Source organism: Sus scrofa, chromosome 14 (genome assembly GCF_000003025.6).
Source record: "Sus scrofa isolate TJ Tabasco breed Duroc chromosome 14, Sscrofa11.1, whole genome shotgun sequence".
Lineage (NCBI taxonomy): Eukaryota > Metazoa > Chordata > Mammalia > Artiodactyla > Suidae > Sus > Sus scrofa.
The window spans coordinates 29,489,567-29,507,385 of record NC_010456.5 but is presented as its reverse complement, the minus strand read 5'-3'; the positions used below and the strand labels follow the sequence as shown (position 1 = coordinate 29,507,385).

Here is a 17,819-nt window from a genome sequence, read left to right as displayed (position 1 = left end):
GGAATTCAAAACTGGAACTAAAGTGTGTTGCTTTATTCACTAACAAGCTGCTCATGGCATTGGCAGTCTAGCAGTTCCTCTTTTTAACTACCTGTGTCTAGAGTACTTGCTAAATGAGATGAAGATAGGTCTTTCCATTAACATGGTTCCAACCTCAGCAGAAGGAAGACAATTAAATTCTTGTTGGCAGAACTCAGCCCTTTTGAATTTGGCCTCCTAGAACATTTTTATTTTGCTGCTCTCTTAATGAAGCCACCCTGAATGAATTTGAAGAATAATATAATTGGGGCTTTGTTTTATTTTGTTATGTTCTGAATCAGAGTAATGGCTTTATTTCCAAACTTTCCAAGTCCAAATGTGGCATGATAATTAACAGCTCAGGTGCTGATGTCAGGATGTCTGAGGTCAGGTCTCAAGGCTGCCACTATACCAGTCCTGGCACTTCAAGCAGGTACTTGACCTCTCTAAACCTTAGATCATCTTGGGGATAACTCACAGCCTTACTGTGAACACTAATTGAAATGATCCTGGGATACACTTAGCAGAGTGCCTGGCACAAGGTAAGCACTGATAAATATTAGCTGGCATTAGGTTTTTATTCTCTTGGGGTGTGTGTGTGTGTGTGTGTGTGTGTGTGTGTGTGTGTGTGTGTGTCTTTTCAGGGCTGCACCTGCATCATATGTAGGTCCCCAGGCTAGGGGTCAAATCAGAGCTGTAGCTGTTGGCCTACACCACAGCCATAGCAATGCCAGATCCAAGCCGTGGTCTGCAACCTACATCACAGCTTATGGCAATGCCAGATCCTTAACTCACTGAGAGAGACCAGGGATTGAACCCATGTCCTCATGGATACTAGTCAGGTTTGTTAGGGCCATATTCGTGACATATGGAGGTTCCCAGGCTAGGGGTCAAATCGGAGCTACAGCTGCTGGCCTACACCACAGCCAAAACAATACAAGATCTGAGCCGAGTCTGCGACCTACACCACAGCTCATAGCAACGTTGGATCCTTAACCCACTGAGCAAGGTCAGGGATTTAACCTGAATCCTCATGGATACTAGTCAGGTTCGTTACCACTGAGCCACAATGGGAACTCCCAACACTGGAGCAAGGGCAGGATCGAACCTGCATCCTCACAGACACTGTGTCAGGTTCTTAATCTGCTGAGCCACAAAGGGAACTCCACGGGGTGAATTTAGAGGTGGCTCTGGGCTCAGGACAACTTTAGGCAGCCTGTCTGCTGATGGGTGTGACGGTTTTCTCACCCTGTTGGTTGTTTGGCCTGAGATGTCCCAGCACTGAAGCTTGCAGGCTACTGGGTGGGGGCAGGTCTCAGTGCCATTTGAGAGAGCTTAGCTGATGAGTATTCCCTGGGTTCTCTACCACCAGTGTCCTTGCCCCCACTGTGAGCCACAGCCAACTCCCACCTCCCCAGGAGACTCTCAAGACCCATAGGTGTCTGTTTCAGCTCCTGTGGAGTCACTGCTTTGTCCTGGGATCCAGTGCACATGAAACCTTGTGTGCACCTTCCAAGAGTGGAGTCTCTGTTTGCCCCAGTCCTGTGGATCTCCTGCCCTCAAGACCCACTAGCCTTCAAAGCCAAAACCCCTGGGGGATCCTCCTGCTGATGCCACACCCCCAGGCTGGGGAGCTGACATGGGGTTCAGAACTCTCACTCCTATGGGAGAACCTCTGTGATATAACTATTTTCCAGTTTATGGGTTGCCCACCTGGCCAGTATGAGATTTGATTGTTTTGGGGAAGTGCCCCTCCTAACATCTTTTTGTGGTTTCTTCTTTGTCTTTGGGTGTAGAATGCCTTTTTTGGTGGTTCCCATATTTTTGGTTGATGGTTGTTCAGCAGCGAGTTGCGATTCTGGTGTTTTCATGAGAGATGAGCTCAAGTCGTTCTACTCCACCACCCTGTCTCCTCTCCCCAGACACTAGAGCAGGCCCCTCCCACCCCCTGCCCCCCCATCCCTGGCACTCCACTCTCTGCCATGTCACCTTGCTCTCCATTCTCTTCATCATCTACCACCATTATCTTGCGTGTTCATGTCAGGCTTCCTGGCTAACTGCCTGTCTTCCCCCTAGACTAGCACAGACGTTCTATTTCATTCCCTGCTCTACCCTCAGTGCCGGGAGTAGTGTCTGGCATATAGTGGGTCTTCAATAAATTGGTTAAATGAATATAAGAACAAATATATAACCTATCACATAATTCCAGACAGGAGCCCCCCCCACAAAAGCAGCACCACCCCACCTCTTATAGCACTGCAGCTCCTCCTGTGCCACCAGCAGCTGCGACTTGAGTTTGTTGCGCTCCTGTAGCACATCCCTCAGCTCCTGCAGAGTAAAGCGTGGTCGGTTGGGATCTGTCAGGTCAACCACCATTTTGTCTGGTCCCAGGTTCACCTGTAAGAAAAGACATTGCTGATACAGTTTCCTTCCTGAGGGTGAACTGTCATCCATCCCGGAAAGTTCTCTTGTTCTGTTACTCCCAAGGACCCTAGGAGATGCTGCCTATTGGAAGTGTTTGGAAAAGCAAGAGTTCTAAGAACGATTCTCCAAGAAAGGAGCCAGAGATCCTTGGAGAACGGCTGAGTCCAAGGCTGGAATGGGAAAAGTCCAAGATGAGTCTGGGACATTTCACTGTGTCAGAGATGGAGACAGATCAAAAGGACACAGTTTGAAGGCTCTCCTACTGGCCAAACCGAACAATTTAAGTACCAACATGAATAATAACAGGAATGGATAACCACCCATCAAATAAGAGGAGAGAACTCAGGAATCCATACTTTACATTTTTTATTTAAATTAATTAACTAGGAGTTCCCATCGTGGCTCAGTGGTTAGCGAATCCGACTAGGAACCACGCGGGTTCGATCCCTGGTCTTGCTCAGTGGGTTAAGGCTCTGGCATTGCTGAGAGGTGTGGTGTAGGTCGAAGATGCAGCTCGGATCCCATGTCACTGTGGCTCTGGTGTAGGCCGGTGGCTACAGCTCCGATTAGACCCCTAGCTTGGGAACCTCCACATGCCGCAGGAGCAGCCCTAGAAATGGCAAAATGCCGAAGAAAAAAAATTAAATTCAATTAAAAATTTTTTTAAAATTAATTAATTAGCTAACTAATAGGGATGTAATGGGCTAATTTTATGCGTCAACTTGACTGGGCTAAGGAACGCCCAGATAGTTGGTTAAACATTATTTCTGGGTGTGTCTGTGAGGGCGTTTCTGAAAGAGATGAGCATTTGAATTGGTGCACTGGGTACAGCAGATGGCTCTCCTCAGTGTGGGTGGGAATCATCCAATCCATTGAGGACCTGAATAGAACAACAAGATGGAGAGAGGGTGAATTCACTCCCTGTTTGAGCTGGGACATCCCTCTTCTCCTGCCTTGGACATCAGATATCAATGCTCCTGGTTCTTGGGCTTTAGGACCCAGACCAAGACTTATACCATCAGCTCCCTCTTATACCATCGGCTCCCCCACCTCACACAGTTCAGAGGTCTTCTGACTTGGATTGAGTTATACCACTGGCTTTCCCAATGCTACAGCTTGCAGACAGCAGACTGTGAGACTTCCCAGTCTCCATAACCACATGAGCCAGAGCTATAAGAAACATTCTCATTTATATCTATATGTGCATATCTATCTATATCTCCTATTGTTCTTCTTCTCTGGAGAACTCTGACTAATATAGAGGAGGAGGAGGGGAATCGGTACTTTAGAGCAGAATGCCAATTTATAAGTATAGATGCTAGAGTCGGAAAATTATCCTTTTGCAACCAACTTAGTAATAATTGATTCAGGCAAGACGAATGAGTGGATCTAAAACCTTTGGGTGAAAGTTTGTTGGAGAACAGGATTTTTTTTTTTTTTTTTTGTCATTTCTAGGGCATATGGAGGTTCCCAGGCTGTGGGTCTAATCTGAGCTGTAGCCGCCGGCCTACGCCACAGTCACAGCAATGTGGGATCCGAGCCAAGTCTGCGACTTACACCACAGCTCACAGCAACGCCGGATCCTTAACCCACTGATGGAGGCCAGGGATCAAACCTACAACCTCATGGTTCCTAGTCGGATTCGTTAACCACTGAACCACGACGGCAACTCCAAGAACAGGATATTTTACACAAAGTATTTTCCCATAGGCTACTTATACATTACAAAGGGGATAAAGGCATTCTTACAGTGCAGAACTCTTGCAGACATCATCTTAACCACAGAAGTTAACATCACCAATAACAACAAACTGAATCAAGTGCCTCCTGATAGGAACCACTGAGAAGGACACAGTATCGCTTAAGTGGTATCCCTGCTAATCATGTATAGCTTGAATCTAACCATGAGGAGACATCAGAACAGGCCCAAGTTGAAAAACATTCTACAGACCAACTGATTTATAACCTTCAAAAATGTCAAGGTCATGAAAGACAAGGAAAAGCTGAGAAACTGTTCCAGACTAAAGGTGACTAAAGAGCCATGTCCTGAAGTTCCCGTCATGGCTCAGTGGAAATGAACACGACTAGTATCCATGAGGATGCAGGTTTGATACCTGTCCTCGCTTAGTGGGTTAAGGATCTGGTATTTCCGTGAGCTGTAGTGTAGGTTGCAGATGCGACTCGGATCTGGCATTGCTGTAGCTGTGGTGTAGGCTGCTGGCTACAGCTCCAACTTGACCCTTAGCTTGAGAACCTCCATATGCCATGGATGTGGGCCTAAAAAGACCAAAAAAAAAAAAAAAAGCACTAAATAAATAAAGAGATGTCTCCTAAAGGTACCATTTATCCCTGCACTGGATCCTGCATCAGAAAAAAAAACAAAACTGGAGTTCCCATTGTGGCTCAGCAGGTTAAGAACCTGACTAATATCCATGAGTATGCAGGTTTGACCCCTGGCCTCGCTCAGTGGGTTAAGGATCTGGTATTGCCATGAGCTGTGGTATAGGGTCACAGATATGGCTCGGATCTGGCATTGCTGTGGCTGTGGTGTTGGCTGGCGGATGCAGCTCTGATTCGACCTCTAGCCCAGGAACTTCCATCTGCCACAGGTTATGGCCCTAAAAAAACAAAAGAAAAGAAATGCTATAAAGGACTTATTATGAATTTTGAATAGGGATGGTATATTAGTTCTTAGCATTCTACCAACTTTCCCCCTGAATTTGATCATTTATTGTGGTTAGGTATCAGTATGTCTTAGGAGGTACACACTGAAGTATTTACTATTTAGGGTGAAAGATCCTAGTCTTTTACTTACCCTGCAACTAACATAATATCTAAGCAGATTTTTTTCCTTTTTTTTTTAGGGCTGCACCCGAGGCATATGGAAATTCCCAGGCTAGGGGTCTAAATGGAGTTGCAGCTGCCATCCACAGCTACAGCAACGCCAGATCTTAGCCACCTCTGTGACCTACAGCTTGCGGCAATGCTGGTTCCTCAACACACTGAGCGAGGCCAGGGATGTAACCTGCATTCTCATGGATACTAGTCAGGTTCTTAACACAGTGAGCCACAAGAGGAACTCCCCAGTTGAACAGATTTTGAGTGAATAAATAATATATATATATATATATATATGTAAATACTTGTTAGATACATGTGTATAAATTTTTCAATATGTATCTCTTAAGATATACTATATACACACAGAGACACATATATACACACACCTGAATACAACACTTGAAATGAGGTGAAAGGTATACAAGGGGTCATTATGCTTGCAACTCTTCCATGGGTTTAACATCTTTTCCAACTAAAAATAAAGCATATATTTGGAAACAACCTAAATGTCTAATAACAGAAGCCTAGTTAAACTAAGGTGTAGCTACACTCTGGAACTAAATTCTGGTGATAGAAGATGAGGCACATTATAAAGAAAAATGCAAGAGTGACTACATTTCTTCTATGGGATTAACAGGCATCAGAATGTTTGAAAACACAGTGTTGTAAAGGCTCCAATCTCTTTAGCCCTTTTGGAGTGCAATGTGGCAATACTTATTCAAATGTGGCTTTCCTTTGATCTGGTCAGTCCACTTCCTCAGGGGCCAGCTGGTCTATGTGAGAGTAAGTCACTGTTGCTTGGACTAGGAGCAAGTGATTGGAAAATAAAGGTCTTTTGATAAGAAGCTGGTTAAAGCAATGATTCTTAACTTTTTTTTTTCCTTTTTAGGGCCACACCTGCAGCATATGTAAGTTCCCAGGCTAGGGAATATATGCCACAGCAACACAAGATCCAAGCCAAGCTCCTGATTCATATGCCACAGGTCTAATAAATGCAGAACAAAAACAAAGTTTTGAGATAGGTACTACACTGTAATAGGATATGAAAATATCTGTGGAGTTCCCGTCGTGGCTCAGTGGTTGGCGAGTCCGACTAGGAACCATGACATTGCAGGTTCGATCCCTGGCCTTGCTCAGTGGGGTTGGATCCGGCATTGCTGTGAGCTGTGATGTGGGTTGCAGATGCGGCTCTGATCCCAAGTTGCTGTGGCTGTGGCGTAGGCCGGCAGCTACAGCTCCAATTAGAGCCCTAACCTGGGAACCTCCACATGCTGCGGGAGCGGCCCTAGAAATGGCAAAAGAAAAAAAAAAAAAAAAGAAAAGAAAAATCTGTGATTCCTGCTGGTGACTGTCATATGTACTGGTAATATTACTGTGTTTTGTTGTCTATACTCATAACTGAAGAAACAGATACATTTCAATTGGAGGTTGGTGAAAATAAAAACATGATTTTTTTCCCATGCAAGTTCTTAGACCTCTTGGATTAGAATTATGATCCTTTCAGGGGATTCCAAAAACTCCAAGTTGGGAACTATGTCTAGTCACTTATGATGGAGCATGGTAATATGAGAAAATAGAATGTGTACATGTATGTGTAACTGGGTCACCATGCTGTACAGTAGAAAAAAAAATTGTATTGGGGAAATAACTACTAAAAAATAATAATAACGAAAAACAAAAAATTTAAAAAAACCAAAAAAACCCCACAAAAACTCCAAGTTAATAACCCTCAGGTTGAACAATTGAGAATGCTGTACAATGGAAGTTTTCAAAAGCCATTAAAAAATGAGGGGGCTCTTAATATTCTGAGTTAGTATAATTTTCATGACACGTTAAAAGAAAATAAGCAAGAAGAAGAAGAGGGGAGTTCCCGTCGTGGCGCAGTGGTTAACGAATCCGACTAGGAACCATGAGGTTGCGGGTTCGGTCCCTGCCCTTGCTCAGTGGGTTAACGATCCGGCGTTGCCGTGAGCTGTGGTGTAGGTTGCAGACACGGCTCCGATCCCGTGTTGCTGTGGCTCTGGCGTAGGCCGGTGGCTACAGCTCCGATTCAACCCCTAGCCTGGGAACCTCCATATGCCGCAGAAGCGGCCCAAGAGATAGCAACAACAACAACAAAAGACAAAAGACAAAAAATTAAAAAAAAAAAAAAAGAAGAAGAAGAGGGTATATATTATAATATCATTTGTGTGAATAATGGAAAATATGTTCTTATCTGCTTGTGTTTCCATAAAGTATCTCTAGATACTTTAAGAAACTGATCATTTAATTTTTTTTCCAGGGAGGGTAAGGGAGTGGCTGGAGGGTGGAACAGGATGGGGAGGAAGATTTTCCAAGGCAAATATTTTTGTAACTTTTGAGTTTTGAACTCAAATTTACAAAAAGAAAGGGAAAAACTACCTCACACCCAGTAGGATGGCTACAGAGATCAAACAAACAAAACAGAAAATAACAAGTATTGGTGAGGATGTGGAAAAATTGGAACTCTTTTTTTTTTTTTTTTTTTTTTTCTTTTTAGGGCCACACCCATGGCATATGGAAGTTCCTAGGCTAGGGGTCAAATTGGAGCTGCGGCTGCTGGCCTACACCACAGCCACAGCAATGCTGGATCCAAGCTGCATCTGTGATCTACACTACTAGTCGGGTCCTTAACCCACTAAGCCACAAGAACTCCCCAAAATTGGAACTCTTGTGGGCTGCTGGTAGGAATGTAAAATGGTATAGTCACTATGAAAAACTGTATGGCGGATCCTTTAAAATTAAAAGTAGAATTACCAGAGTTCCTGTTGTGGTTCAGTGGTTAACGAATCCAACTAGGAACCATGAGATTGTGGGTTTGATCCCTGGCCTTGCTCGGTGGGTTAAGGATCTGGCGTTGCCGTGAGCTGTGGTGTAGGTTGCAGATGCGGCTCGGATCCCGCGTTGCTGTGGCTCTGGCAGAGGCTGGCAGCTACAGCTCAGATTAGACCCCTAGCCTGGGAACCTCCATATGCCACAGGAGCAGCACTAGAAAAGAAAAAAAATAAAAATAAAATTAGAACTATCATGTGATGCAGCAATTCCACTTTGGGGTATATACCCCAAAGCCTTGAAAGCAGGGACTTAGAGATTTATAGATCCACGTTCATAATTCATATTATTCACACAAAAAGTGGAAGCAACCCAAGTGTCCATCGGACAGATGGCTGGATAAACAGACTGTGGTAGATACACAATGAAATATTATTCAGTCTTAAAAAGGAAGGAAATTCTGACACATGCCACAATATGAACAAACCTAGAAGACATTAAATGAAATAAGCCAGTGGCAAAAGGACAAAGATTACATGATTCTACTTACATGATATGAAATACCTGAATAGGTAATTTCATATGAACGGAAGGTAGAACAGTAGTTACCAGACGCTTAGGGGAGAGGGGAATTTGGAGTTAGTGCTTTGTGTGTATAGAGTTTCAGTTTCACAAGATAAAAAGAGGTTTGGAGAGGATGGTGGTGAGGGTTGCATAACAGTGTGAATGTAGTTAATGCCATTGAACTGCGCACTTAAAGATGGTTAAAATGGAAAATTTTATCTCTATCACAACTAAAAATAATTTTAGGGAGTTCCCTGGTGGTCTAGTGGTTAGGACTCAGTGCCTTCACCACTGCAGCCTGGGTTCAATCCCTGTCTGGGAACTGAGATCCCACATCAAACTGCTGCATGCCAGCGCCCTCCCCCCAAAAAGAAGTGTAACATTTTAAAAGAAAAAGGCATACTTAATAAACTGTCTAGTGGCACTAAACATTCATTCTCTCTGCCTTTTTCCCAATCTCCATTCTTAAGACTACAGCTTGGGAGGAAAATGTGCCATCTCATCAAGCTTCTGGTTGATGAAGCTTGTCTGCTGCGCCTTGGACAGGAAATGACCCAGCCCCTGTGCAGACCACATTGTTCATGGTCTATGACGGGGCTTCCTCTATATTCTTGTGACTGGAGTTGGAGGTGACAGGGAAAGAGCACAGAATATGAGCTCAGAGATCTTGGGCAAGTCATTTAACTGCTCTTGAACCTAAAGAGTCAGGCCACTAATCATGATACTCAACCACCTCACATGACAGAAACTGAAGAAGACTAATGAGTAGGTGGAATAAAAACGTACCAAGGAAGCTACCAGAAACCTTCATTCTTCTCTGTGAATTTCAGCCACCCTGTTCTGTTGTCCTTTTCTCACTTCCTTCCTTCCTCCCTCCCTCCCTCCCTTCCATCCTCCCTTCTTTCTTGCTTCTTCTTCTTCTTCTTCTTCTTTTTTTTTTTTTTTTTTTTTTGTCTTTTTGCCAATTCTTGGGCCGCTCCTGCGACATATGGAGGTTCCCAGGCTAAGGGTCTAATCAGAGCTATAGCCACCAGCCCACGCCAGAGCCACAGCAATGCAGGATCTGAGCCGTGTCTGTGACCTACACCACAGCTCATGGCAATGCCGGATCCTTAACCCACTGAGCAAGGCCAGGGGTCAAACCCGCAACCTCATGGTTCCTAGTCGGATTCGTTAACCACTGAGCCGCAACAGAACGCCGTCTTTTTGCTTCTTAAGGCTGAATCTGTGCATATGGAAATTCCCAGACTAGGGGTGAAATTGGAACTGCAGCTGCCAGCCTACACCACAGCCACAGCAACTCGGGATCCGAGCCACATCTGTGACTTCACCATAGCTCACGGCAATGCCAGATCCTTAACTCACTGAGTGAGGCCAGGAATGGAACCTGCATCCTCATGGATACTACTTGGATTCATTACCACTGAGTCACAGTGGGAACTCCCTTTAAATATTTTTATTGAAGTATAGTCGATTTACAATGTTATGTTAATTTCTGCTATACAGAAAATGATTCAGTTACACACACACACACACACTTTTTAAAAATATCCTTTTCCATTACGGTTTATCATAGGACATTGAATATAGTTCTCTGTGCTATACAGTAGGACCATGTTGTTTACCCCTGCTGTTCTTTCATGGCCTGCTTCTCAGTCTGTAATCTTGTGGTCTAGTTTCAGAGGTCTGTGTGTCTTATCTCTTCCGCTAGATGTGAAGCTCCATGAAGGCAGGGACCTTGTCTAACTTAGCTCTATAGCCCCTAAACCTGCACAGTGAAGTCTCTCATCAAATGTTATAAGTAAGGTCATAGGTCTGTATTTTAGTACAGTGTGGTTAAGGTTAGCATCTCTGAGTTCAAATCCTGCCTCTACCTCGTTGGCAAGCCCTTGGGCAAATTATATAACTGTTTTATGCCTCCATTTTTATAAAATGGGCATAATAATAGTGTGAGAATTAAATGAGATAACCCACTTAAGGCAGCTTTTTTTTTAAACTGTAGCTGGAGAACCACTAGTGAGTCATCACATTAATTTATTTAGTTGCAAAATAATTTAAAAATTCATAAAAATGGAATAAGAAAGTATGACTATCATGTTTAGAAATGTTGAACTAGGGTAAATTATTTCTTGAAACTTGTTTCATCAATACTAGATATGAATGTAAAATTTAATTTTGTAAAATGGGGGTATAACACATATACAGAAAAATGTACCAATCTTAAATTTATAGCTTTATGATTTTTAGCATATGTGTATATCCACATAACCACTATAAATTTCCCTCCTGCTCCTCCCAGCACCCTCTCCTCCCAAGGTTACTATCAACCTATCTTCTATGTTGTAAAGGTTATTTTGCCTGTCCCTGAATTTCACATACAGTAGGCTCTCTTTTGTACCTGGCTTCTGTCTCTCAATGTAACACCTGTGAGATTCATCCATACAGTTGTGTGTATTGATATTCAGATCTTTTTCATTGTGGTGTAATATTGCATTGTACGAATATACAACAATTTAAAAAATCCATCCTTCTGTTCATTTGGATTGCTTTGAGTTTGGCACAATTATGAATAAGAACGCTCTGAATATTCTTGTTTGGGTCTTTTGCTGGTCTTAAGCACTAATTTCTCTAGTTGAAATGTATTTCTTACTCTAGGACAAAGAGTCTCAAGGTGGGATACTTGGATCAAGAGTATCAGCATCAGCTGGGAACTTGTGAGAAATGCAGATTCTCAGGTCACATTCTAGACCTACCGGATCGGGAACTCTGGAGCCGGGGCCAGACAAAATGTGTTTTAAGGAATGCAAGGTGATTCTGATGCATGCTAAAGCCTGAGATCCACTGCTCAAAGTCCCAGTCAAAAACGCTGAAAGCCACTGATTTAGACAATAATCGGCATAGGGCCCAGCATTAGTAAATGCTCAATTAATGTTAAATATCATTATAATCTGATAGTTATAATCATAGTAATCTGAGGATCTGGACCCTCCCAGTGATTTGTTTTGAGGGGCTTGGACGTTCAAGAGAGGAAAGCTGCTTCCCGGCCAGTCGACGCACATCCCACGGCTCCTCGGTCGAGTCCCGTCCCTCCCACACTCACCTCTCCGCCGGCCGCGGAGCCCTCTCTCCGCAGCCCCTCCACCTCCGTCCTGAGGTTGTCCCGCTCCATTCTCAGCTCCTCCACCGTCAAGTTGCCCTCATTCACCAGCGTCTCCAGCATCTCCAGAACACGGACGATCTTGAACTGCAGCTGTGTCACCCGGGGGTCGCTGCCCAGGGCCATCAGCTCTCGGCCCATCACGTAAGAGATGTCATATACGTCTTCGGCTGTCAGCTGGAAGGGGCTCTTGCCCAGAGCCCCCTCGGGCCCCGCCTCGTCCCCTTCCTCCTCCTCCTCTCGCAAAGGGGGCTCCTCCATGGCCTGCCAGACCTCTGCAGCCTCCGTAGCTGCCTTCTCAAGAGTCTCTAAATGTCCAACTTCCTCCCGGCGCAATAAACTTTCCGCTGGGCAGAGTACTCTATCTGCTCAGAGCGGGGGGGATGGCCCAGAAGCCGCCAATCAGCGCAGCCTAGAGGTGGGCCCGGGAATGCGGCGGGAGGAGGCCAAGCACCACGGCTCTCAGGCCCGGACTCCCGTGCAGCTTCCCAGCCGAGCGCCGTGCGGCAAGTGCGGGCTCCAGCACGTGATTTGGGCCACGAAAGGACAGCAGGCAGGGAGGGCAGGCGAAAAGAGGAACGGAGAGGTGAAGGAAGGGTGACAGTGATCGCTCCCAGACTGGGAGCTGTTGCAAACTGGGGGAGGGGCGGCGACGCCGAGCTCCGCCCTTGGTGACCGCCAAGGCAGAGGACGGGTTTCCACGGAGACGGGGCGGAGTTTCCACGGCGAGTCTGGAAAAGAGGCACACGACTTATCCCTTTCTGCACTCAAGTCTTCCAGCCACAGAATTTACATATAAGGGGAGGTAGATTCTGTTTCAAAACAGCACTTTGTGGCAGCGCGGGGCAGACAAGAGGCCTGGGGTGCGCAGAGCTTCCAGGCCAGTTGTCGCAGGGACCTGCGGCATCTAACGCTCAATAAAACGGAGACTCCCTGCGCTATGTACTTTGCCCTTTCCTGGACTTTTCTATTTGACCAGTGTGTGGCCTTGCTACTTAAACTCCTTCAAACCTCAGTCTATCCTCAGTAAATAACGGTACCTACGGAGTAGGGTTGCTGTGAGGAATATATGAGAGCGTGAGACAAGGTATGTGCTAAAAAGCACTTGGGAAGTGCTCAAAAAAATGTTAGCCGATATTCTGCATTCTTCCCTCCAACAAACACTAAACTTGTGTGGCAGACGGCCGGAGTAATAAACAAGACACAAATCACTGCTTTGAAAATTAGAAAGCATTCTGCAGATATACATGGTATGATTGAGAATATTAGCAGTGTGGATTTCAAAACGGGTTATTTTAGGTTTAATTAGAGGTTTGTAATAGCCATAGGCAGAAAACCCAATAATGGAGTTTGTCTCTTCCAAGAACATATTGGCAGTTTTCTCTGTGACAGATGTATGGGATTTTCTCCATAGTGAAATTCTAGAATCCACATGAAGAGTGGACAGGGATAAAACAAACAAACAAATTAGACACTATTTTCAGACTGTAAAATGTTCTACTGATCAAAGAAAGGTCCTGGGCAAGGGCTCAGTAATCCATTAATCAGTGACCTGATAACGTCACATGATTAAATGCAGAGATAAAATATTAGGCTTACTATAAGTAAAATGTGGGATAGCCACACAATGGAATATTATTCACTCATAAAAAGGAATGAAGGAATTGAATAGAGCCCAGAAAGTACCCTCTTATATGCAGTCAAATTATTTTCAACAAGGGTGTCAAGACTGTTCATTGGGGAAAGGACAGTCTTTTCAACAAATGGTGTAGGGAAAACTGAATAAGCATAATCAAATGTGTAAATCTGGACCCTTGCCTTATACTATATACAAAAATTAACTCAAAATGGATTGAAGACCTAGACCTACAAAACTCTAAGAAGAAAATATAGTGGAAAAGCTTTATGTCAATGGATTTGGCAATGATTTCTTCAAAAACACAGGCAATGAAAGAAAAAATATAAACTGGACTACATTGATGAAATAAAACTTACATTTTAAGGTAGGGCAAGAAAAGTTAAACACTGGAGTTCCTTGTTCCATTGGAACAAGGGTTAAGGATCCAGCACTGTCACTGTAGTGGCTTGGGACATTGCTGTGGCTCAGATTTGATCCCTGGCCTGGGAACTTCCACATGCCTTAGGTGTGGCCAGAACCCCCCCCCCAAAAAAGAAAAAGGAAAGTTAAAATTCTCTCTCTGTCCATTTGTGCCTCCTTCCTCCCTCCCTAATGTGCAATTTGCATTTGTGTTCTAAGTTAACAGGGCTCCTCAAAGGTGGGAATGCCTTCTCCAATGTTAAGATTAAATTTTTCACCCTTTCTTCTGAAGCTAGCAATGCAACCTCTTAAAGATTAGCATTCTGGAGTTCCCGTCGTGGCTCAGGGGTTAACGAATCCGACTAGGAACCATGAGGTTGCAGGTTCAATCCCTGGTTTTGCTCAGTGGGTTAAGGATCTGGCGTTGCTGTGAGCTGTGGTGTAGGTTGCAGACGTGGCTCGGATCCCATGTTGCTGTGCTCTGGCGTAGGCCAGTGGCTACAGCTCCGATTCGACCCCTAGCCTAGGTGGCAAAAGACAAAAAAAAAAAAAAACCCAAACAAACAAACAAAAAACATTAGCATTCTGGCTGTTTGCTTTGGACTAGTGGTTAGTACTTTCACGACTGTGGCCCAGGTGCAATCCTTGGTCCCTGGTCTGGGAACTGAGATCTCACGTCATTGGTGCTGCACACCAAAAAAAAAAAAAAAAAAAAAATCGATCTGTGTAAGCCACCATATCAACAAGCTAAATAATCCACACAAAAAGCTATCAGAGCAGAGTTCCCACTGTGGCTCAGCGGGTTAAGAACCCCACTAGTATCGATGAGGGTGAGGGTTTGATCCCTGGCCTTGCTCAGTGGGTTAAGGATCTGGCATTGCTATGAGCTGTGGTGTAGGTTGAAGATGTGGCTCAAATCCTGTGTTGCTGCGGTTGTGGTGTAGGCCGGCAGCTGTAACTCTGATTTGACCTCTAGCCTGGGAACTTTCATATGCTGCAGGTGCGGCCCTAAAAAAAGAAAAAAAGGAAACTATCGAAGGTAATAAAATGAGCTCAAGGTTGCAGCATACAAGATCAATATAAAATATCAATTGGACATCTATACACTTGCAAGGGATAATATGAAAATAAAATTAAGAAAACAATTCAGTTTACAATGGCACCATAAAGAATAAAATACTTAGAAATAAATTGAGAAAAAGAAGTATGACTTGTACACGCAAAACATCACTGAAAAGATTTGAAGACATAAATAATTGGAAAGCCAAGTTCATCAATTTTAATACTTAATGTTGTTAAGATGGCAATGCTCTCCACCTGACATCTTCAGAATTAGCACAATCCCTATCAAAATCTGTGCAGAAAAGAGTTAACACCAGGGAGTTCCCATCGTGGCACAGTGGTTAATGAATCCAACTAGGAACCATGAGGTTGCGGGTTCAATCCCTGCCCTTGCTCAGTGGGTTAAGGATCTGGCGATGCCGTAAGCTGTGGTGTAGGTCACAGACGTGGCTCGAATCCCGTGTTGTTGTGGCTTTGGCATAGGCCAGTGGCTACAGCTCCGGCTAGACCCCTAGCCTGGGAACCTCCATATGCCATGGGAGCAGCCCTAGAAAAGATGAAAAGACAAAAAAAAAAAAAAAAAAAAAAAAAAAAGAGTTAAACACCAGGCCAGAGAATGCTATCATTTGAAAATCCTGCTTGCAAGGTGGGCCTTTACTAGGATCTGGGAACTTGGATTTGGGAAGGGTTCCCACCATCCTAACTGATAAGAGTAGCTCACTATGCCTTAACTCTTTGTGCAAACAACACGGTCTGTGGTGAATGTGCTAGGCAGGGGGTGCATGCATGACCAGGCACAGAGTTTCTGATGCTTCCCTCACAGACAATATTTCACACACGTTATCACAACTCATTACTTAGAAGTTATTCTAAGTTAAAGAAGCCAGTCACAAAAGACTTCATAGTCTCATTCCATTTATTTATTTAAAAAATTTTTTTGGCCACACCTAAAATATGAGGAATTTCCTGGGCCAGGGATCAAACCTGTGCCACAGCTCTAACCAGAGCCACAACCCTGAAAATGCCAGATCCTTAAACTGCTGAGCCACAAGAAAACTCTAATCTGATTTCATTTATATGAAATGTCCAGAACAGATAAATCCATAAAGACAGAAAGTAGATTAGTAGTTGCAAGGCTAGGTAGGTAGAGGGTTTCTTTTGGGGGTGCTAATTCTGTGAATATACCAAAAAATCATTGACCTGTACACTTTATTTATTTATTTATTTATTTATTTTTGCCTTTTTGCTATTTCTTTGGGCCGCTCCCGCGGCATATGGAGGTTCCCAGGCTAGGGGTCTAATCGGAGCTGTAGCCACTGGCCTACGCCAGAGCCACAGCAACGCAGGATCCCCGAGCCACGTCTGCAACCTACACCACAGCTCACGGCAACGATGAATCGTTAACCCACTGAGCAAGGGCAGGGACCGAACCTGCAACCTCATGGTTCCTAGTCGGATTCGTTAACCCCTGAGCCACGACGGGAACTCCCCGTCGTGCACTTTAAATGGGTAAGTTGTATGGCATGTGATTATATTTTGATGAAGCTGCTATTAAAAAATTTAAAAATAATGGGCAAAGGACTTGAAGAGACATTTTTCAAAAAAAAGATACAAAACAGAGTTCCCTGGTGGCTCAACGGGTTAAGGGTCCAGTGTTGTCACTACTCCGTGTTGGGTCACTGATGTGGTGTGGGTTTGATTCCTGGCCCAGGAACTTCTGCATGACTCGGGTGCAGCTAAAAAAAAAGATACATGAAAGGCCAATTAAGCACAGGAAAAGATGCTCAATGTCATTAGTCATTAGGGAAATGCAAATTAGAACCACAATGAGATATCTCCTCACACCCATTAGGATGGCTATTATTATTATTTTCTAAAGGCAGAAACTAACAAGTGTTGACAAGAATGTATAGAAATTAGAACTCTTGGAGTCCCTGTCGTGGCTCAGTGGTAACAAACCCAACTAGTATCCATGAGTACACAATTCAGTGCCTGGCCTCATTCAATGGGTTAAGGATCTGAAATTACCATGGGCTGTAGTGTAGGTGGCAGATGAGGCTTGGATCCCGCATTGCTGTAGCTGTGGCATAGGCCAGCGGCCACAGCTTTGATTTGACCCCTATCTTGGGAACCTCCGTATGCTGCGGGTGCGGCCCTAAAAAGACAAAGATTCCCCCCCCCAAAAAAGAAAGAAATTAGAACTCTTTTGCATTGCTGGTGGGAATGTAAAATGGTTTAGCCACTATGGGGAATAATAATAATATGGTTGTTCCTCAAAAAATAAAAATAGAATCATAAGATCCAGCAATACCACTTTTGGGTACATATCTAAAAGAATTGAAAGCAGGGTTTCAAAGAGATATTTGCACACTTATGTTCAGAGCAGCATTATTCACAATAACCAAAAGGTGGAAGTAACCCGTGTCCATCCATAAATGAATGAATAAGCAAAATGTGGTATATACTTATAATGGAATATTAATCAGCCTTAAAAAGGGAGGAAATTTTGACATATGGTACATCAACGAACACTGAGAACATTATGCTAAGCGAAGTAAGGCAGTCACCAAAAGGTAAATACTGTATGATTTCACTTACATGAGATATCTAGTGCACAAACTCATAGAAACAGAAAGTAGAGTGGTGGTTGCCAAGTGCTGGGGTGAGGGGGGGATGGAGAGTTTCTGTTTAGTGGGTATAGAGTTTCAGTTCTGCAAGATGAAAATGTTCTGGAGACGGGTTGCACAACAATGTGAACGTACTTAGTACTGAACTGGACACTTAAAATGGTTAAAATGGTAAAATAGGAGTTTCTGTCGTGGCTCAATGGTTAATGAATCTGACTAGCATCCATGAGGACACAGATTCAATCCTTGGCCTTGCTCAGCAGGTTAAAGGATCCGGCGTTGTTGTGAGCTGTGGCGT

General features: G+C 44.0%; 1 protein-coding gene across 2 annotated transcripts in view; it reads right to left on the bottom strand.

Moving 5' to 3' along the window:
* RILPL2 (Rab interacting lysosomal protein like 2) overlaps nt 1-17,819 on the bottom strand; it is a 44,789-nt gene that overhangs the window by 15,538 nt on the left and 11,432 nt on the right. The window contains exons 2-3 of one of the 2 annotated variants that reach the window (XM_013982786.2): nt 11,738-12,525; nt 2,264-2,415 (exon numbers count right to left, since the gene is read on the bottom strand). In XM_013982786.2, coding sequence (XP_013838240.1) covers nt 2,264-2,415; nt 11,738-12,055 — 470 coding nt within the window. In that variant the 5' untranslated portion in view covers nt 12,056-12,525. Of the gene's footprint in view, nt 1-2,263; nt 2,416-11,737; nt 12,526-17,819 lie in introns of those variants that run through there. The other variant, XM_021072266.1, reaches the window with a different exon arrangement.